This window comes from Onychomys torridus, chromosome 18, assembly GCF_903995425.1.
Source record: "Onychomys torridus chromosome 18, mOncTor1.1, whole genome shotgun sequence".
Classification (NCBI taxonomy): domain Eukaryota; kingdom Metazoa; phylum Chordata; class Mammalia; order Rodentia; family Cricetidae; genus Onychomys; species Onychomys torridus.
Window position 1 is genome coordinate 63,364,174 of NC_050460.1, and position 21,572 is coordinate 63,385,745.

Sequence of the window (21,572 nt, forward strand, 5' to 3'; positions counted from 1 at the left end):
ATGCAGCTTAGTGGCACAGTATCTGCCTAGCATATATAAGTCCCTCCCTGAGTTTAAGAAAAGAAAACAACAAAAAACGAGGAAAATACAGGAAACCAACAATGGAAAGTGATGGGCAGATATGATATCGTGGGCACTCCAGTGGGCTGGCTTAACCACCCACACAGCTCATCATCTGCATAGAGCACACACACGGTCTGTGAGTCTGTAATGTTTCCTAACACATTTGGGAAAGAAGAAAGAACTAACATTGCACTGAGAATGACTAATACATTGAGGACATTATATAGGTCAGAGCAGCAACAGAAGCGTGAGTGTAACCCAGTGGCAACCAGCACCTTCTCGTTCATGTCTTTTTAAAAAAATCTTTATTTATTTTTATGTGTATTTTGCCTGTGTGTATATCTGTATCATGTGCATGCCTGGTGCCCACAGAGACCAAAAGACACTAGATCCCTGAGACTGGAGTTACAGACGATGTGAACCATCAGGCTGGGATTTGAGCATGGATCTGTTGGAAGAGCAGTAGATGCTCCTAACTACCGGGCCATCTCTCCATACTACAGTTTGCATCTTAAAAGTAATTTGTCCATTATAATGGGGAGAGGGACTTTTACACACAAAGGAAATTTACCTGATTACACAGAAAAGAAAAATAACAAGCTGTGGTGGTTTGAAAGAATATGGCCCCCACAGGGAGTGGCGCTACAGGAGGTGTGGCCTTACTGGAATAGGTGTGGCCTTGTAGAAGGAAGTGTGTCACTGTGGGATTGGGCTTTGAGGTCTCCTATGCTCAAGCTACACCCAGTATGGCAGTTTACTTCCTGCTGCCTACAGATCAAGATGTAAGACTCTCAGCTCCTTCTCCAGCACCACGTCTGCAGGCATGCCGCCATGTCTTACTATGATGATAATGGACTAAACTTCTGAAACTAAGCCAGCCTCAGTCCAACGTTTTCCTTATAAGAGTTGTCATGGTCATGGTGTCTCTTCACAGCAATAAAACCCTTAATAGCCAAAGAGGGAGACTGCAGACTGTCTCGCCAGGTGGAATCCTAACTTTTTCCAGATCCCACCAATTTTGAAATGTGTGAGTGTTAGGTACTGGAGTCACTGATGCCTGGTACTTCAGCTTAAGAACAGTGATTTATGCAGCTGAACTCACATGATTCAGTCAGGCTTCTAGAGAAGGGCTTATTCTTTACACAATTAATATTAACACTATTAAGCCAGATGGAAGGGTCTTCAAGAGTCACAAGCATAGTAGTTAGTAGCAATGACTGTCCAACATCGTGAATGTAATTAATGCTATTAAGCTATGAAGTTTAAAACTGCTGAGGTTAATTTTGTTCATGGAAATCTTACATTATATACACTTTCCCACAGAACTCAAACCAGTCATCAAGCTACACGGACCACACAGGCTCATAACTATGGATCATATATAGGACAACACACACACAAAACACATCCACAATGTCTCAAAAAGTCCTACCGGGCAGTTCTCGGCTAGAAGACCATCAGTTCCAAAGGCACAATGACTTAAAGAGGCAAACACAAACCACAGAGGAACTGAACCCCTGCAGACTGTCAGTGAGCCGCTGTAAACCTCACAGCTATGGCCTCAGGCCTTCGAGCCGGGCTGCTGTGGGGTCAGCATGATCTCCAGAGTCCTTGAAAGGAACTCTAGAAATCAGAACAAGACAGTGAAGAGAACTTCCTGATTCATCAAGACCTTAAGAAAAATGGAAGAGGTCTGCTAAACTAACTCAGTTCACCCAGTTCAACTGAACCCAAGTGGATTAACTCCTAGTTTTACTCAAGACAGTAGCCTAGCAGAGGTGCTGAGACTTCACTGGGCTAGAGATATGACTGAGCAGGTAAAGTGCTCGCCTAGCACGCACAGAGCTCTAGGTTCTAGGTCCAGCACAGCATAAAAACCATAGTTCCAAGTCTACCACTAGAGGCTCAGGGTGGCGTGAGTTGAGTTCCACAGGGCCTGGGCAGTCCTGAATACAAGGCACAGCCACCCGGTATTTGAGAGACCAAGGCAAGAGGAGTACTGTGAGGCTGAGGCCATCCTGAGATACACAGGTGAGCATGGGCTACAACTAAGACTGGTTCAAGCCAGACCAAACTCTGTACAGAGAAGATAAGAAACTCGCCAGAGACCCTCGGAAATTGGAGAGACCTCTAACCACTGCAGGCCCAGGATGCAAAGTGTAAACTCATCTAAAACACCCCTAGAAAAGAGCACCCTGAGAATCCCCTGCCCACTAAGGGACACTGAGGAAGTGTCTTCCCAGGACTCAGTCATGGTGCTGAGCTACTCACAGGTCACTGCAGCCACAGTCCAGAAAGACCTAGCTAGTGCCCACGTTGGCAACAGACCCAAGCTGGCAACTGACATGATGCTGGTTTTTGAGGCATGCAGAATCCAGGAATTATGGGGTGGCAGAGGTATCCACCAGATCTCTAGGGGAAGCCTGAGAAGTTTGGCTATGTACACCAGGGCTAGATTTCTTGCGAGTGGCCTGAGAGCATGATTCATGAAGCCGTGAGAGTGAGGCCCCAGAAATGTGAGTACCCAGAATGTGGACTGTGAAAGAGCTGTAGGCAGTAAGCCCAGAGAGAGGCCATATGGATACACCCAGCAAGGTCACAGGAGCTGGGCTGCCCAAGTCCTTTGGAACTCAGCTCATACCGCCATAGCCTCCAATGATGGACCTGTAACTATGGAATTTTAATGCTGTGTTTCTTGTTTCTTTGGTCTGGTCCTTCCTTACCTTTGGATGAGAATGTCTATGACACTGAATATTGGAACTTTACAATCTGTTTTTAACAGGGGTTAGCAGCTCAGAGAGTTTGCCTTGAGCCTCAGACTCAAGAGGATCTGGACTCTTTCTTGGACGTGGCCTGAATGCGTTTTGCACTATAAGATGAATATGGCCTTCAGAGGCTAGGGATAGGATAGTCACAGTATGGACCTTAAATGCCTCCTGCTGAAGGTCTGGTCCCTGGCTGGCAGTGCTATTTTGGTGCAGGAAACATTCGGAGGTGGGGCCTGGTGGGAGGAAGTACGTCACTGGTGACGTGTCCTAGAAGAGTACTTGTCCCTGGCTTCTTCCCCTCCCACCTCCTCTCGCACTGTTTCCTGCTTTTTGGCCACCATGAAGTAAGCAGACTCTTCTGCCACGTGCTCCCACCACCACGATGCTCTGCCTCACCAGGCACTGAGACTTCTGAGCCCATGAGCCAAAATCAATCTTTCTTCCTTTCAATTCTCTCTCTCAGGTATCTGTGGCCATGGCAAGTGGTTGACACAACCACGATGAAGATGGGGCTAGCACTCTCAATTCTCAGTCACCTTCTGAGCTGTACACTAATGTCATCTTATGTTAAGGAAACTGAGAAATACTGAGGTTGGAAAACTTGCTCAAAGCCACATAATTTTAAATAAAAGGGCTAAAATCTAAATTCTGGAGCCTAGGCCCCTAACCGGTGAATACCTGACACTGAGAGGTTTCCCTACAGATGTTGCTGTCTGTCTGTCTATGAAGGTATGTTGTCTGGGACTAGCCAAAGGGGAGCTGGAGAGACTTCACAAGGAGGGAAGAGAACAGAGGGCAGCTTCAGGATAGTCTCAGAGGACAGCACGAGGAGCCACAAACCTCTTAATCCTCTCAGCCTAGACTGTAACAAAGTAAACCAAATCCCGAGGGAAGGGAGATGTTCTAGGCAGTGAAGTCCCAGAGTGGAGAATGACAGACAGAGCGAGCTAAGCACGGGGAGGCTAGACTCTGTCCAGAAGCACGCGGAGGAGCAGACAGCATTTCCTGAGGAGCAGAGGTTCCACTTCACGAAAGGCACTGTCAGCGACTGAGCTTACAGATGCAGGTGTGTCTGGCGAGAGCTCCCCTGCAACTAGATGCTGAAGCACGTACTGCTGTGGTGTTTCTAGGAGCCCAATCAAAACCATTTGCCGTCTAGTCGGCCAAGTTCTGCAACCCTCCTGAAGATTGTTTCAGCATCCGTTTTAACATGCTCATCTAAATATCCTCCCCCAAGCAGAGCTGATGGGAGTTCCCACAAACCATATTGGACGGTATTACTACTAAGCCACGGAGCGTGTGCCCAGCAGACAGAAAGGGTGCTTGGTGCCCTGAAGTAGACGGTGCTATGAATGAGACTAAGGTGGGCTGGCTCTAACCAGGGACAATGCTGTGTGGAAAACAGAAGCATACAACAGGGCCTCTCTCCTCCTGCTTCTACTGTCTGCTGTTAGGCAACAAACAGGACCAGAGTCAGCAGCCATGTCAGCACGGGATCGCAGCCTCGGAGGGACAGGGCTGTGCACACTCACTAAGGGTGTGCAGGAGCCGTACAAGGATGACAAGTGAGTTTGAAGCTTGTCTGCTTGGCAAGGTGAGCTACTCAACGAGAGGACAGACCTCCAAAGCAACACCTGAACTAAAGCAAGGGACGGAGTCTCGCCCACAAACGAGGAAGGGGAAGACACATCTACGACAGCAGAACACAAATGGGAGGGAAGCAGGGCCAAACGTGTTAAAGGATACGGTCTGTACCAGGAAACAGCGTTCTTCCAGTCAACAGCTCAGCCATGATGCAGCCCACGGACCAAATATCCACTGGAACAGTAACGAGAACACAAGCACAGACATGGTTTCTATTCATATTCATGGCCACAAACTGGACTCTAACTGGGAGTGAAAGACTCAAACCCACATTTAAGACACCTTAGGTCCAACAACCATTTTTTTTACAGAGACTGTCACCCACTAAAGGGCTCCATAGGTTGTGTAAGTCAGACTATAATTAAGATAAACGAAGTAAACATCTCACAAAAGGGCAAACCTTTCTTACTGGTGAGCGGTGGATCTCCCAGGAATACTGAGTTGTCAACCTACTCCCCTCTGGTGAAGACCTAGTCCTGAGTCATCTGAAAGCCATGGGAGCAGGGCCCCTCCCCCCACGGGCCCAGCCTGGGCAGGTGACTGGAGCAGCACCTGTCTGGTTGTAGTGCATCCAGTTGAGCATGATCTCAGGCGCCCTGTACCACCTGGTAGCCACATAGCCGGTCATCTCGTCGTCAGTATGCCGAGCCAGCCCGAAATCCAGAATCTAAGGGCAAGAGCAGAAATCAGGCACGGGAGCAGGTAGGTTCTGCAATTCACGTACGAGGAAACAGTGCTGCGCTCACTAAGTGGGCTTTGCAGTCTTGACTTCAAATGCATGGCAAACATACTCCAAGAACCTGAAGGGCGATTAACAGGAAGACAGGCTACAAATTTTGGTGTGCTTATGAAACCGGATACTAGTGAGCAACAAAATGAAAACACTGATGCACACAGCACAGATGAAGAACGCAGCAACACTTGTAACACTGTGATGTATAAGATTCTGCAGGATTCCAGTTATATGAAACACCATAAAAGAATAATTCGGTGGCTGCCTGGATCAGGGTGGGGGTGGGGGTTACTAGGAGGGGACACTCAGAACTTTTTGAAGTTATGGAGATTACTATGTTATAACTGGAGTAGTTACATGGACATTAGAACCTAAAAAAGGTGAATTCAAAATGGGTGTATTTTACTGCATTTTTTTTTTCATTGTTAAATTTTATGTGGATAGGTATTTTGCCTACATGTATGCTGTGTACTGAGTGCATGCAGTGCCCAGAGAGACAATCTGGGCATCAGATTCTAGATGCAGATGGTGATGAGCACCATGTGGGTGCTGGCGAATGAGCTCTCTCCAGCCCCTTGTATGTTATTTTTTTCCAAAGATTCATTTTAAAAAAATACTACTACTTACTTTTTCCAGACAGCCACTTCACCTATGTCTCATTTGAATCACTGAGTTTCTGTCATTTTTCTTTTTAGAAACTTATCTAATAATGAGTGTTCTAGGAATGCTTAATTGACATTCAGATTATAATATCCCTTTATCACAATTAACATGTTATATTTCTAATTTAATTTTCTTTCTTTCTTTCTTTCCTCCCTTCCTTCCTTTTTTCCCCCCAAACAGGGCTTTTTTTGTGTGGCTCTGGCTGTCCTGGAACTCGCTCTCTGTAGACCAGGCTGGTCTGAACTCAGACTCTGCCTGCCTCTGCCTCCCAAGTGCTAGATTAAAGGCATGTGCTACCGGAAAACTACTTCCAAGGTCATTTAAACAGCTTGCTTAGCCAACAGTTCAAAGTTCCAGAGTCTGATATTCCTGAAGACAAATGGCTTTTAGGATAGAAAATCATGGCTTATGAATCATTTTCTCAAAGTCAGCTGGTCAGCTAAGGAACAGTCAAGGGAAGCAAACAATTCCATGTTTTCTTTCTTACCTTCAGCTCACAGTCTTCGTTCACAGCTAGGTTACTAGGCTTTAGGTCCTAGGAAGCAAGTAGAGGGAACAGTATCAACTTGATGACACACAGAGTCCCCTCCCTACAGGTGCAGAGGATGCAGACACACGGAGGACCTCCACGCTATGGTCAGTGTCTGAGCCAAAGCACCTTCAGCAGGTACAAGGGGAGGTGATCCTTTACCAGTCTACACTGAGAGCAACGTCGCAGTCAATCACTATTTCCACAGTTAAATCTTAAGGTTGAGATCTCAACTAGATGCCACTCTTCTAGCCCGGCTCATACCATCAAAATAATCATCATCTAAGGCACAATACATACCCTGTGAATGATGTCAGCTGAGTGTATATACTGCGAACGAGAAGAAAGTCAGTTGAGTGAAAACCATTCCCAGCCTTTCCATGTCACATCCGATAGCATGTCTGCAGTGGTCTCCTCGGCAGTGAGCACTGTTCGTGTTCACAGGGGCTGCCACTCCTCGGTTCACGACACTAACTACCATTCCCACTCCACCTACAGGAGCTGTCATCCTCTTTTCTCGATGATGACCTCAGTAAGAGTTATGATGTGCTAAGTATCAAAGGTGGCTTAATTCTACAGCACCTTGCCAGCCCTCCTACAATTAGATTAGCTTTCCCGAAGAGCACCCCTCCCCACAAAGATCTCACTACACAACCCTGGCTGGGGCACTCATTATGGTACCCAGAGTGGTCCTCCTTTCTCTCTCAAGTCCCGAGAGGGAGTGTAAAGACCAGCGCAGGCCTGAGGAACGTTTTAAAGCCTCAAAGCACACTAATCAGACTCCAGGTTCTATCAAGAAGCTACCAAGTTTTTGATATGGCTAACAGTTCCCTTCTCTTGGATATTCAGACTGAAGGATCAAAGGAATGGACAACATAACACTTAGACTTGCTTTATAGTAACGTGTGGCCTAGGAAATAAATACAAGAGCAGCAGGGCTGGGTGACTCTGTAACTCTTCTAAGTTTTTCCTAAGAAAACTGTTCTAAGTCCTTACTAGATGGAAAAGGAGGGAGAATTCCTTCCCCACAAGACACTGCTATTGCCTGTACCTTCAGCCCTCGGAGGATCTGGTAGATGAGGAACTGAACGTGGTCATCAGTAAGCTTCTGACACTTCACGATGTTGTTCAGGTCTGCCCCCATGAGATGGGTCACCAGGTACCTAGAGACAGAAGAGGAGTCACATACCAGTCTGGGAAAGACCACTCAGGGAGCACCACAATGACAGCCACCTGCAAGTCGGCAATCTAATCTCACCACGTTTGTACCCACTCCTGCTTTTCCAGGTTCTGTGAAGAAAAGAACTGAGGTGAAAAGAAAAGAGCAAAGATGGAGATTACAAAGACACACGGGCCACTGTGGGCAGTCTTCTCTTTTCTAGGACAAGTCTTAAGTAGCCGAGGCCACCTCAAACTTCAGTCAAAGATGACCCCAAGTTCCTGATTCCTGCCTCTACTTCCTGGGTGCTAGATGATGACTACCACCATGGAGGTCTGGATGAAAATGGTCCCCATAGGCTCATGTATTTGAACGCTTGGTCCCCAGTTGGCGGAACTGGGATTGGGAAGGATGAGGAGGTGTACTAGCTACTTTTATGCAACGCTGACACAAGCTAGAACCATGGAGCCTCAACTGAGAAAACGCCTCCGTAAGATCGGGCTGTAGGCAAGTCTGTACGGCATCTTTAAATCAGTGATGGATGGGGGAGGGCCCAGCCCACCGTGGGTAGTGCCATCCCTGGGCTGGTAGTGCTGGGTTCAATAAGAAAGCAGGCTGAGCAAACCATGAGGAGCAAGCCAGTAAGAAGCATCCACGGAGTCTGCATCAGCTCCTGCCTTCATACAGGTTTCTGGATGAGTTCCTGCCTTCACTGCTTTTGATGGTATGACTGTGAGTAAAATACCACCCTGCCTCCCAGGCTGCTTTTGGTCATGGTGTTTCAGCACAGTAAAATTACCCCTGACTAAGATAGGAGGTGTGTCCTTGTTGGAGGAGGTGTCAATGGAGGTGAGCTCTGAAGTTTCAAAAGCCCACATCAATACTCCCCACCCCCAGCCATAACGGACCCTCTAAAACTGTAAGCTGCCTTGGTCATGGTGTCTCTTCACAGCTATCCAACAGTGCTGGAGATCAAACCCAGGGTTCAAGAATGCCAGGCAAGCCCTCTAACCCACACCCCAGCCCCATCAGTGCTGGAGATCAAACCCAGGGTTCAGGAATGCCAGGCAAGCCCTCTAACCCACACCCCAGCCCCATCAGTGCTGGAGATCAAACCCAGGGTTCAGGAATGCCAGGCAAGCCTCTAACCCACACCCCAGCCCCACCAGTCTTCTTATTCTTGCAGGAGAAATAAATACACAGTATAACTAATTGCACACCCATAATAAAAGATTGTATTTTTATTTTACCTCATTGTAAATCTATGTTGTAGGTTTTTTTTTTAAATTTAATTTAATTTTTATATGCATTGGTGTTTGACCTGCATGTCTTTGTGAGGGAATCCGATCCCCTGGAGCTGTAGTTACAGTTGTGAGCTGCCATGTGGGTGCTGGGAATTGAACCTGGGTCCTCTGGAAGAACAGCCAGTGCTCTTAACTGCTGAACAATTTCTCCAGTCCTATGTTTTAAAACAGGCATGCCCTTAGATTTTCAAAGTGTAATTTTCTTTTTTTCAGGAATGACTAGCAAAAGGCTGTTTATTGGCACTACCCTTAAAGGAAGCAGGAACAGGGCGGTCCAGAGCTTCCCACAGGTGTGGTGCTGACCTGTAACCCTGCCTTTATGTGGTACGATGCGGGAGTGACTGCATTCAAGTTCAGCAGGTTTGCCACAGAGATCCTAGACCCAATGTCTTCACCCCACCATTACCGCAGCAGCAGGCAGACACATAAAGAGCAGGGCAGAACCACAAGGCTGAGTCTGTGAGTGAGGGCAGGTGTTTCTCCTCCAGGAGCCAAAGCTCAGCTGCTTCTCACAATGCCCAGGGGTCTACTATCCTGTGAAGATCAGAGGGACCTGGGCTAGTTGTGACTTTAAAGTGAGATTTTAGCCGATTTCCTAAAACTCGTGTGTTTATACTGCCTTTAGGAAAAAGATGAGCTCTCCCTGTAATATAAAGAATCTGGAGAGATGGCTCATCAGTGAAAACACTTCCTGCTCTCCAGAGGACCTGAGTTCAGTTCCCAGAATCCATGTCAGGTAGCTTACAAATGCTTGTAATACATATCCTCTAATATACACAAAGTAATTCTCAAAAATATAAAGAGTAAATTGGACTCTTTGAAGTGTTTCATCAAGGTAGTTTGTACTTCAGTGATGTTTCAAGCCTCAAAGAATATAACCAAAGGCAGGTCCATGCTCAGGACCCACACTGTGGAGAGAACTGACTCCTCTAAGCTGTTCTCTGGCCTCCACATGCATGTTGTAAGGCATGAAAATGGACTCATACACACACTAATAAAATGTTAACATCTGACAGAAGTCACAATAATCCAGGGCACCTTATCTCTAGACAATTTCTCTGTTCTTCAATACTTAATAAATGACTGTCAAGAGCACACCATCCCCTCCAAATCCCAGTCATTCATTTTTGGTAGTGCTGAGGATTGAACCCAGTGTTCCGTGCATGCTGGCAGACACTCTTACTGAGGTGCACCTCCAGTCCTGGAGCTTTTGAGACAGGATCTCATTATTTACCGGGGCTGGCCTTGACCTGGACATTCTTCTGCCTCACCCTCCTGAGTGCTGCTTTAGGAACTGTCTATTTTTAGCCTCAAACTGGCATCTAATCTGATAAATGTAAGAACACTGAACAGGGCCACTGTGAGGAGTCAGTGGGTAAAGCAATCACCATGAAATCCTAAATTCAATCCCTAGGAGGTGGATGGAGAAGAACCAACTCCGCAAAGTTGTCCTCTGACCATATTCCACATGTGCACCCCAGTGTACATGCTTCTGCAACCACCACACACCACAAACATACAGGCACACATAACAGTTGGAATATACCACCCCTGTGTAACTCTCAGTCCCTTTCTACCACACACAACTGTATCTGATTATCTGGGAGATCCATAGAGTGGGTGCGGTGCTTCCGATGCGTTTCATCAGAGGCACTTTTAGGAGGGTGAGACTGTCAAACCACTGTATCTGCACACAATTAGTCATTTCCAGAGGAACACCACACTAGTCCAGGATACAGTGAAGTCAACGAAAGCATGATTTATGGTAGAATTGTTATTATTTTTCCTGTTGTTTTCACAAGGTCCAAGATCAATCTCTGACCATCAAGTATCAAATTTCAGCTCACATATGAAGGGCGCTCCGAAGCAAATCATACAGCACAGGAGAGGAGCAAGCACCACCCAAAGTCACTGTTTAGGGAAGACCGGTCACTTCTCGACCCTGAGCAGGATGTGGAAGGGCAAGTGTAGACAAACTCAAAATCAACCCTGGTTCCACCCCAGCTCCATAAAGCAAGACGGATACTCCGAAAGGGGCGCCACTAGAGAGTCACACACCTCTACAGGATTTGATTCTGGGGAGTATACTTAGTGACATTTGAGAAGACATTCCTGATAGTATCACTGGACTAAACCGAAAATTCCTAAAATAAATTAAGGAAGGCTGTAGTGCACTGTAGTTGGAAAGCTATTCTAATACCTCATCTTTAAAAGATTAAGTGAGATTATGTTATAAGCTGAGGGCCAAAAAGATGATTTTACAGCCTGATTCCAATCTTGCTTCTCTCTTGTTAAGGTGGTATCCTCTAAACTTACGCTCCTCACATATCCCCCAGTGAAACCAATTAAGAGATGTACTGGGCCAGTACCAGGTGGGGCTCAGGACTGGCAATTCTCAGGCTCTAGACTGAGCCTCCTTTCCTGAATCCTGCTTGGGTGGCACTCAGTTGTCAAGATCTGCCCTCCCGTGCCTTCTGAAAGCACAGTACAATGAAGGCTCAAAACCAAACCAAACCCTCTTGTTCTAGCCCGCTATCCCCACCACCCCTGGCTCTATTCAAAGCCATTACAAAAAGGCAGAGCATGTCTCGTGTTTACACAGGGCTTCAATCAGCTGCAGGAGCTGACCATCTACCCACCAGGCCTCACCAGAGTGCTTCTTTTCAAAAGTAAAAATCAGATCACATGACCGCCCTGCCTCCCTCCAAGTAAGACAGAGAACCCCTCCAGTCCAGTCTCCTGCCCCAGTCACCTGCGACTTGCGCACTGGGCTCCGCACTGGAGCTCTGACACAGCATGCAGTCTTCTGCCTCAGGATCTTTGCACTGACTTATCTGCCAGAGACGTGCTTCCCTAGACAACTATGGGTTGAATTCCTTCACAACAAGAAAAGACTTGTATTATTTATTAGTTGTGTGTGTATAGGGCAGAGGACACCTTTGTGGAGCCTGTCCTCTCTACCTGTAAGGGGAGCTCCAGAGCAGTGTCTGGCCCAGGAGAGCACTAAAGCAGGCGGTGCAGGACAACTGAGAGCAGTACGGTATGACAGGAAGCGTGTAAGCTCAAGCTCTTGCCTGGCTCGAACACAATCAGACCAGTCTTCTATCCGAAGGGCAGAGCAGCCATCCAATGGTTAGCAAGCTTATTTCACAACTCACCGTCCTCACACGAAACACAGCTTACTAGATATTCTCTACATTACCGGCATCACCCAGGCGGAATCACTATTCTGAAATATCTATACTACCCATGGTAGAGGAAAGACACACAGCCCCAAGCACGCTGTCAGATAGCCAAGGAACCGACAGGTACAGAAGGAGGGCAGGAGGGTGGCCACTCCAGTCACAGTGCAGTGTCGGGCCTGAAGAAAGCAGCAGTGGAAGACATTCGGGTTAGGTAAGAGGAAGGTGGGAAAAGAGGAGGGGATTAGAGCAGCCTGGGACAGAGACAGTCTTCAGTCTGGGCGTCTAACATAGGACAGAAACAGCAGTCAGTCATGAACTAGGGCATGTAACAGCCAACAGCCAGAGCACACAGAAGGAAGCAGTTTTGTTCAGACTTACTTAGGTGTCAATCTGTTTCCTCACCTGACACTCAGAGATGACAGATCTACAGCACAGTGTTGTCAGCTGACCATGTTTATGTTCAAATCCTCTTTTAAGTTGAGATACTACTAAAACCCAGTTAATACCATAGACCGTCTGTGCGTTTTAGTTCCAGTCACTTGAGAAGGCCATGGTTTTTTGGCTTTTGTTTGTCTTGGTTTTTCGAGACAGGGTTTCTCTATGTGGCCCTGGCTATCCTGGAACTTGCTATATAGATCAACTCACCTCAAATTTAAGATCTGCCTGCCTCTGTCTCCAGAGTGCTGGGCTTAAAGATGTGCTCCATCACACCTGGCAGGCCATGTTTATGAACAAAGGAATCCCAACAGAAGGGAGCTGTCAGCACCTACTAATGAGGAGCACCACTATATAAAAGCCTCTGAAATTTTTCAACTGCTATAGTCATTCAGTTCTGACCCTGTTAATGTGGACTCAGGAGAAAAACTACATCTGCTAAAATTAAATCTTCTTGGTTATTACGGAGTGTTTGTGGGTAACTGGGGAGGGAGCTGAATGGTAGTCACACCACATAAAAGTACAGCCTTTCCCGCCTTCCCCAGCTCCACCTCCATGCCCAGGACCCTTTGATCTCTTCCCTGGAACAACCTCCTTAGCTTATAAAGTCCTGAATAACCTAGTCCCTCCTCTCTCATTTCAGCTTTTCCCCAGTATACATCTGTTTCTTTCCTTCAATTTTTATAAGTGCTTTGCCTGAGCGTATGCATGTGTACCACAGATGTGCCTGGTGCCCTTGGAGGCCAGAAGAGGGCACTGGATCCCTTGAAACTGGAGTTACCTCGAGTTGAGAGGTGCCATGTGGGTGCTGGGAAATGAGCCCTGGTCCTCTGGCAGAGTAGCCAGGCTCTTACTGCTGAGAATTCTCCCCAGCCCCACTGCCATGACCCCCTTGCTCCCAGCTGCAGTACCTCCCCCTCAGCTCCTCTGGACATATCTGGCTGGGCTCACCTTTCTTAGTCTTTCCAACTCCCACTCAGCACCAGCTCAAGGACTATTTTGTACAGAATTCTCTGGGGACATTGGACATAGGCAGCCATCCCTGAGGCCCCCTAGCATTCCACACCTGATAGGTTCTTGCATTCATTTCTTCCAAAAATAATACCTGCAGGCCTGCAACCGCTCCAAATGCTAACAACTCAGGAAAGAAGGAAAGCAACCTCTCTACAGACTTACAAGGCAAGGAAACAAACAAACGGAAATATCCGCTGACAGCATGTGCAAAGAACCTAGCAGAGAAGGAACACAGTGACTTGGAGGCATAGCTCAGCTAGGAGCACAGACGATAAGCGTCTGCTCAGAAGACCCTGGTTAGTCTGGGACTCGAAGAGAAACGAGAGTTGATCAGCGAGTGTGGAGCGCTTGACCATGGTGGAGAGCAGGCAGAGGTTTGGTTGGGGATATAGTTGGTTGTCTGTATTCGAAGAAAAAGACAAGGACAGAGACAGAAGTGGAAAGGGAGTCACACGGGGTCAAATTTTGCACGGAGCATGAGGGGCCTCTCCAAATATACCACACTGCAAAACGTGGTTATTTCAAATTTGCTTTTCTCCATCAATAATCTCAACTCAATGATTATAGACTATGTATGCCTGCCATCTTCCTCAAGGATGAGAACTGTGTCTGGCAGAGGTAGACATTCAAACACTGAATAGAATCTGTAAAAGTAATCCCAGAAATCTTCTTCATGCCTTCAGTTCTAGTTAACTGAACCAGAATGCTCCAGCTTACTAGGGACTGCACTTTCTGCGGGTGCAAGGGCAGCCTAGTGATCAACTGCTTAGGAAGGGACTTGGAAGACTCATTTCTACTTCACCCATGACAAGTCAGTTCTCTTCAAAGCTGAGGAAACTGTCCCCAAGAAGAGTGGTCAGAGGGCACACCAATGAAACCTAACCACTCACTAATACAGGAAATACCTGAGAACCCCTAAAGTGCTCAAATGACCTCCTGTTTGTGTCTCTGTAAAATGTGCCACCTGCCCAACCACATCATACAGCAGTCAAAATGGGATATGCTAATTTCCCAAGTCATCCCCAGTGCCTGCAGGTTTGCTGGTCACAACAAAACACATCATCAATCTACTGTTCCTTTCTTGAAGGTATATATGGTCTTAGAGAGGAAGCAAAAATCTGAATCATATGATGAAGTGAAAAGCGATACCTGAAACCTAAAGGCACAAACATAGGGAAAGCATAAACAAAAGTCATCTGTATACCTGAAATGCAAGTACAGCTTTTGCTAATTAGCATGGGAAATGCATATCAAAACCAGAGCCTTCTGTGTACACAGCGAATTTCGCCTCTGGTCCTCAAAGTGTTGTTTGACTGCATGTTTTTTCTTAGTGGACACAGGCTCTGGCATACTCAGTGGTGTAACACTAGACAGTCTTGTTATCTGTGTGGCCCTGCAAACCTTGCAATCCTATCGAGGAAGTCTGTTTTCTTTTATTTTTTTGTGGAGCTGAGGATCGAACCCAGGGCCTTGTGCTTGCTGGGCAAGTACTCTACCACTGAGCTAAATCCCCAACCCCACGAAGTCTGTTTTCTTAGGTGTGCTCTAAACGGACTCTGCAGAGCACAGAAATAAGCACTGCTCTGGACAGGTGCTAATTTCTGACTGCTAGCAACATCACACAAAGTAAAACACTTTCCTAAGAGCAAGCTCGGGTTCCCTACTGTTTCCAGGGAGCTCGCTAGCTGTCCTGCAGGTTCTCGGCACTCAAGAAGTGTTCGGTAGGCAGCACCTGAGAGCTGGGACTAGGGAGGGCTCAGGGGTTAAGAGCACTGGTTGCTCTTGCCCAGGAGCACACTATGGCTCACAACCATCTATAGCTCCAGCCAGATGTGACCTACACAGACACACAGACACTCTTACACACACAATTAAAAAATAAATCTAAAACAAAGCAAACAAACAAAAAAGCCAGGGGTGGGGTGGTGGTGAAGCAGCACAGGAGGCAGAAGCAGGTGGATCTCTGTGAGTTCAAGGCCAGCCTGGTCTACAAACCAAGTTCCAGGACAGCCAGGGCTGTTACACAGAGAGACCCTGTCTCAGGGGGAAAAAACCAAAACCAAAACCAAAAGAATTGTTAGACTCCAGCTGTAGGTAAACAGAAAACAGATGCTCCTGCCACAATCAGGCACTTGTTGAATCAATGAATGCAACTGTAGTTTACTGGAGAGATACACTGGTGATTGTGGGCTTCCCTAGCGGGGATAAAGTGACAGTCAGTAAAATTTAACCCCTCAAATAGACATCAGCCTTCATTAAGACCTTTCAATGTAGGAAAAACAGGTCCATTTTCCATTCCAGGATGTTCAATTAAACCCAAACACAATACTTGCTGGTCCATACATCATCTTTTTCCCCTTAAAAGTCTATCCTCACTAAGATTCAGGTTAAAACTCAGACCTAACTCTGGTGTTTCCAGGTAAAGCACAACACCACTGCGGCAGCCTTTGTTCCTCACTTAGACCCCACAACTCTCTCTTTTCCAACCACAGCTTGCAGCAGGCTCCATGGTCTATGCTCAGCTACGTGTGGAGCCTCTGGCAATCCTTGGAAACCTCTGTTCTGGCGCTGAGACAGGGCTGCAGGAACAGCATGTCACTCTTGGTTACCGCCCGTCCTTCTCTTTATTTGCTTCCCAAACTCTCATTTGCAGGGTCGGGTTAATGTGGCCAAAGTGCCTCTCCTGCTCTCTCATCCCATCCCTGTCATTCACCTCTCTGTTTTCTCCCTTTTCTATAAAAGTAACACATGGTGAAAATATCTCTGCCTGCCTGTTTGTTGACACGCAGCCCAAAGGAAGAGTGGGGAAAAGCTGGCTCTGCACTGGGAGCATTGGGAGTGAAGTGCTATAATCTGGATGCTGAGTGACCCGCCCCCAGAGCCCCATGTGTCAAAGGGGGTGCTATGAGAAGCAGTGAAACCTCTGGGCGGCAGGGCTTAGGTCATCAGGGTGTGGCTTTGAAAACTGGAATCCTAGTCCCTTTGTTCCTTTTGCTTTCTAGCCACGAGATGAGTGGTTTTTGTTATACCAACACTCCGGACCATTGTTACCTGGCGTCTCTAGCAGAAGCCTAAAAGCCGTGGGCCCGCCCAACTATGACCTGGAACCTCTAAACCCACAAGATGAAATAACCTTTTCTCTCTTTACATTAGCTAATTTTTTTCAGGCATGATGTCACAGAGAAAGAAAGCTGACTAATAAAGAAGTTCAGGAAGAGCAGTAATAACCTACAATTCTGTTTGGCTTTTACAATAAACATCCTTTCCACTTAGGAATGCCAGAATTCCAGCAAGACCAAATGTGTAACTGTGTTTTAAGATGTTTCTTCTCGGTGCTGGAGAGATGGCTCAGTGGTGTGAGCACTGACTGCTTTTCCAAATGGACCTAGGTTCAATTCCTAGCACCCACAAGGTGGCTCATAACCATCTGTAACTCCAGTCCTAGAGGATCCGACAGCCTCCTCCCTCCTCCGTGGGCACTGTATGTACATGGTGCACAGATACAGGCAGGCAAAACATCCACATACATAAAAATAAATAAACCTTTAAAAGAGGCTTCTTCTCTTACGGCACATCATGTCTCTAAAGCAGATAGGGCAACTTAAGGGAGAAGGCTGTACTCTGGCTCAGTTCCAGTGGACAGTGTGGAGTCACAGATGTAGGACCTGAGACAGGTGCCCACACTGCACTAGCAATCAAGCAGAAAAGAGTTCGGTGCTACTGCTACAGCCCCAGATGCCCTGCTGAGGGAATAGTTCCAGTCACAATTTAGACAGCTCTTCCCACATCAATTAATTCACTTATATTAATCCCCACAGGCACGCCCAGAGGCCATCAGTGATTCTAGAGTCAGAGTTGAAAAAAACACAGGGTGTTAATCAGATACGAGGACAGCTGTTACGGTGGGGAGCTGGACTTGCACAGGACGCCTGCTGGAACTGGTCTTGCTCTCCCAAGTGTGGCACCCGTGTGCAAAGACATTCATGAACAATGGCCAACCCTAGGAGCGATGAGAAGAACGGCCCCGTCTGAGGTGCGTTCTCTTTCCCACACCCTGGCAGTTCCCAGCCCGGTGCTCTCAGAGGTGACTGACTGACCGCTAACAGCCACGCACCACCTTTCCCTCGCAATCTACTTCCGGCTCCTGCGACTCCCAGGCTCCGCTTTCCAGGAGGTGCCAGCCTGGAAGACATCTTTTCCAGCATGGAGGGCTGGCCATCTGCCCCAGTACAAAAACTTTCAAGGATCAGAATGTTGCTTCAGTATCACCTCCCCCATCCATAAAGGATCAAAGAGGGAAACACCCATGTGGACTGGCATTTTAGGGGGAAAAAAATTATAGTCAAAATTCCCTTCACTCACTTGCTCTCTGTGGAACTTTCGTAAGGACTCATCGCTGGCTCTGAGCAGGCCACACGGTGCTAAAATGCGCCATGCATACATAGGATTTACTTTCTGTGCTCCCCGCAGGAGCCCAGCAGAGGTGGGTGACAGAATGCTCTCTAGAAGTCTGACAACTGCTGAGCAGTTCTGGGGGCTGCTCATCCCCATCCTCCAGCTGACGTGCAAATGCAAAAGATTCACTCACACATCGTTGAATTCCTCCAGGGACCTTGCGGGTGTAAACACGTCCAACAGACCGATGACCTGCAAGAACACATAAAAATAAAACAGTAGGAAAGCAGGGGGCTCCTACAGTGCCCATTAGGTCTACAGTGTAGAGAGGACTAATTCCAAGTCCAGTTCCACCCAAGTGCTTAGTACTGACTTGCTACCCACATTGCATTTCTGTTTTATACTTGTTAACATCATTTCCTTTGGGGGGTTGGGGGTGTGGAAACATCGTCTCATATGGCCCAGGCTAGCTTAGACTCCTGATCTTCCTGCCTCCACCTCTCAATGCTGGGATTACAGGTGTATGCCAACACTGCCAGGCAAACCCACTATTTTTTTTAAGGTCAAATATTATCTTAATATATTGAACTTATTGCTATGATAGTCTCAAAATAACCCTAATTAGCAGGTATTTAGAGCAAATGATTTAAAAACAAAAAAGAGCTAGTAGCAGCAGCAGTGTATGCCTATAATCGCAGCCCTTTAGAAGTGAAGGCAAGGGGCTCAAGATCATCCTTGGCTACTGCGAGTTTGAGGCCAGCCTGGGCTATGTGAAAGCCTTTGTCAAGAACAGAATCACAAAATGTAATTCATACTACAAAGCTTCCCGAATAACCTACTTTTAGCAGCAATCTTTGAAACAAAGAAAAATTAAATCATTCCTGTGATTAAAAAAATACAAGATACAGGAACCTGGAAAAGACAACAGAAAAGTATGCTGCTCAATTCCCCACCAAGTTTTAATACTTGTTCTGGCTAGTTTTTATGTCATATTGGGAAGAGGGAATTTTAGCTGAGAAAATGTCCCCACCAAGTTTTAATACTTGTTCTGGCTAGTTTTTATGTCATATTGGGAAGAGGGAATTTTAGCTGAGAAAATGTCCCAGTCTGATTAGCCTGTGGGCAAACCTGTGGGTACATTTCACTGATTGAAAATTGATGTGGATGGTACCACCATGGGATGTTGGTCCTAGGTTCTACCAGAAAGCAGGCTAAGCAAGCCAGTAAGCAGTCACACTAACCTAGAAGTCAATCTTTAGAAAGAACTTTACAGCAAAGATCTCTGATTATTCTACAATGATCCAAAAGTTGCCAGTCTGAAATAATACATTGTTACTATACTTGGCACCCAGGTAGCAGCCTCTTGCTCTTCACAGTAAGGTCAGACCCTGGCTCCTGACACAATCTTTGAGGATTTGTTTTTAAATTCAAGCTATGCAGACCCTGGAGACATAACAATGAAGACAGCCTCTCAGTAACCAGTCCTTGCAGCAGGTGCATGAGAGCAGGGTTGCAAGTTCAAGTTAAGAACAAGCCAGCATGCCTTTAATCCCAGCACTCGGGAGGAGGCAGAGGCAGGCGGATCTCTGTGAGTTTGAGGCCAGCCTGGTCTACAGAGTGAGTTCCAGGACAGGCTCCAAAACTGCACACAGAGAAACCCTGTCTCCAAAAACCAACCAAACAAAAAGACCAAGCGAGCTGACTCTGCTTAGAGTGACTCAAACAGTCACAGAAGACATGTTCTAGTTCTGGGCACCCACATAGCGACTGTGTCTCTGTCACTTGCTACCATTATTAGTTTTCTGTATAAAAGACTGGATATTTGTTATGGCCTCTAAGAGCTTGGTTAGCTTGGCTATGGCTATTGCTACTCTCTTTGGAGGCCAGGCAAATTTGCTGGAAATTTTTTTCTTTCTTTCTTTCTTTTTTAATATTTAGAGAGTGTGTGTCTGTGTGTGTGTGCACACTCACGTATCCGCAGAGGCCAGAGGGAGGCACTGGATCCTCCAGAGCTAGAATTACAGGCAGTTGTGAAACCCCAATGTAGTTGCTGGGACCCTCTACAGTAGCAGCAAGTGCTCCTGGGCTCTATCACCTCTCCAGGCCCAAGCCTTGGTTCTTCACTGCATAAAACTGTTTTTACATTTTAAGTGCCTAACAAATGTTTTAAGGGTAGTCTAAAAGGTGAGACAATTTCTACATGAAGTCTAAGTCTTCTGGTCTTTTCCCATATCCCCTTCAAACATGTCAGTAGAAAAGAAAACTGAGACATTCAACCTGCTTTGTTAAAAAACAAAAACAAAAACAAAGCAACGTGGCTGGAGTGGCTCAGTGGTTCCAATCCAGCCAGGGCTACATGGTGGGACCCTGTCACAAACAAACCAATCAACCTTTAAAAGACAGAAACCACCACTACCTGAGTATAGAGCCTTCACTACTAGAACCTGACCATCCTGATATACAAAGACAGAGTGCTGCTAAACAGGAGCATACATCACCAAACCCTCTTCTAGGGCTGCAGAGCGGCTCAGCCATCCTTCCAGGGAACAGAGTTCTGTTCTCAACATCTGATCAGGTGTCTCACAAGTATCTGTGACTCCAGATCCAGGGGATCTGAGGCCCTCTTCTGTCCTCAATGGCACTGCACAGGCGTGCATGTACCCCCACAAACACAGATACAGAATTACCAAACTTGTAAGGAAGAAAACTCCATCTCTCTTCAAATTTTTTTCTCATTATTTTGTGTATATGGGTGTTTTGCCTGTACATTTTGTCTGCGAACCACATGTGCACAGTGCTAGCTGAGGCCAGAAGCAGGAATTAGAGTGTCTGGGACTAGATTCACAGACTACTGTAGGCCTTTGACATCCTATACACATGTTGACATACACATACCCACAAAATAGAGAGATACATACAAAGAATGGTACCAGAGCTGGAGAGATGGCTCAGCAGTTAAGAGCACTGGCTCCTCTTGCAGAGCACCCAGGTTTGGTTCTCAACACCCAAGTAGTAGCTCCTAAGTACCTGACTCCAGTTCCAGGGGATCTGACATCTTTTGGCCTCCTAGGGTACTGTTCCCCATGACGCACAAAAACTCAAGCAGGCAAACACATATCACAGAAACTATATATAATTTTTTAAATTAAAATAAAAAAATTAAGTGCATCTTAAGATCCTGGACTACCACAACAACTCTGGGAAGAGACCCCACCATCCTCAGGTTTGACCTGAAGGCCCCATGGCACAGCGCAGAACACTTGAGCAGCAGAAGCCAAACCCCAACACGTGCTACGTGTCCACATGCAGTGATGCACACAAAGCCCCGGTCTGTGTGAGGACAGGAGTGACTCACATTCTCGTGTTTCATGTGCTTCAGCAGGCGCAGCTCCCTGTAGGTCCTTTTGGCATGAATGATGGACTGAAACGGTCTCGAGAGCTTCTTCACTGCCACACGATGTCCCGTCTTCGTATCAAAAGCAGCACTGAGGAGGGAGAACAACAAACATCCGCCATTAAACGTGCTCCAAATACGACTTCTAATACTTCAAGGCCACTTCATTTTCCAAGATGAATGTGCAGCTGGACACAAAAAGAAAACCAGAAACTCAGATGAAGACTACAATGACTCATCACCCACTGCCCAAGAAGACTCCAATTTATTCTTGATGCTTCTTTCT

General features: G+C 46.7%; 1 protein-coding gene across 6 annotated transcripts in view; it reads right to left on the minus strand.

Annotated features, from left to right (window-relative positions):
• The window catches only part of Mapk14 (mitogen-activated protein kinase 14), a 62,343-nt gene that overhangs the window by 16,889 nt on the left and 23,882 nt on the right, over window positions 1–21,572 (minus strand). For 4 of the 6 annotated variants that reach the window (XM_036167280.1, XM_036167279.1, XM_036167278.1 and 1 more), the window contains exons 2-8: window positions 21,248–21,377; window positions 18,086–18,144; window positions 7,452–7,563; window positions 6,701–6,730; window positions 6,359–6,406; window positions 5,028–5,142; window positions 4,578–4,649 (exon numbers count right to left, since the gene is read on the minus strand). In XM_036167280.1, the coding sequence (XP_036023173.1) occupies window positions 4,578–4,649; window positions 5,028–5,142; window positions 6,359–6,406; window positions 6,701–6,730; window positions 7,452–7,563; window positions 18,086–18,144; window positions 21,248–21,377 (566 nt within the window). The remainder of the gene's footprint in view (window positions 1–4,577; window positions 4,650–5,027; window positions 5,143–6,358; window positions 6,407–6,700; window positions 6,731–7,451; window positions 7,564–18,085; window positions 18,145–21,247; window positions 21,378–21,572) is intronic. The other 2 variants (XM_036167282.1, XM_036167281.1) reach the window with 1 other exon arrangement.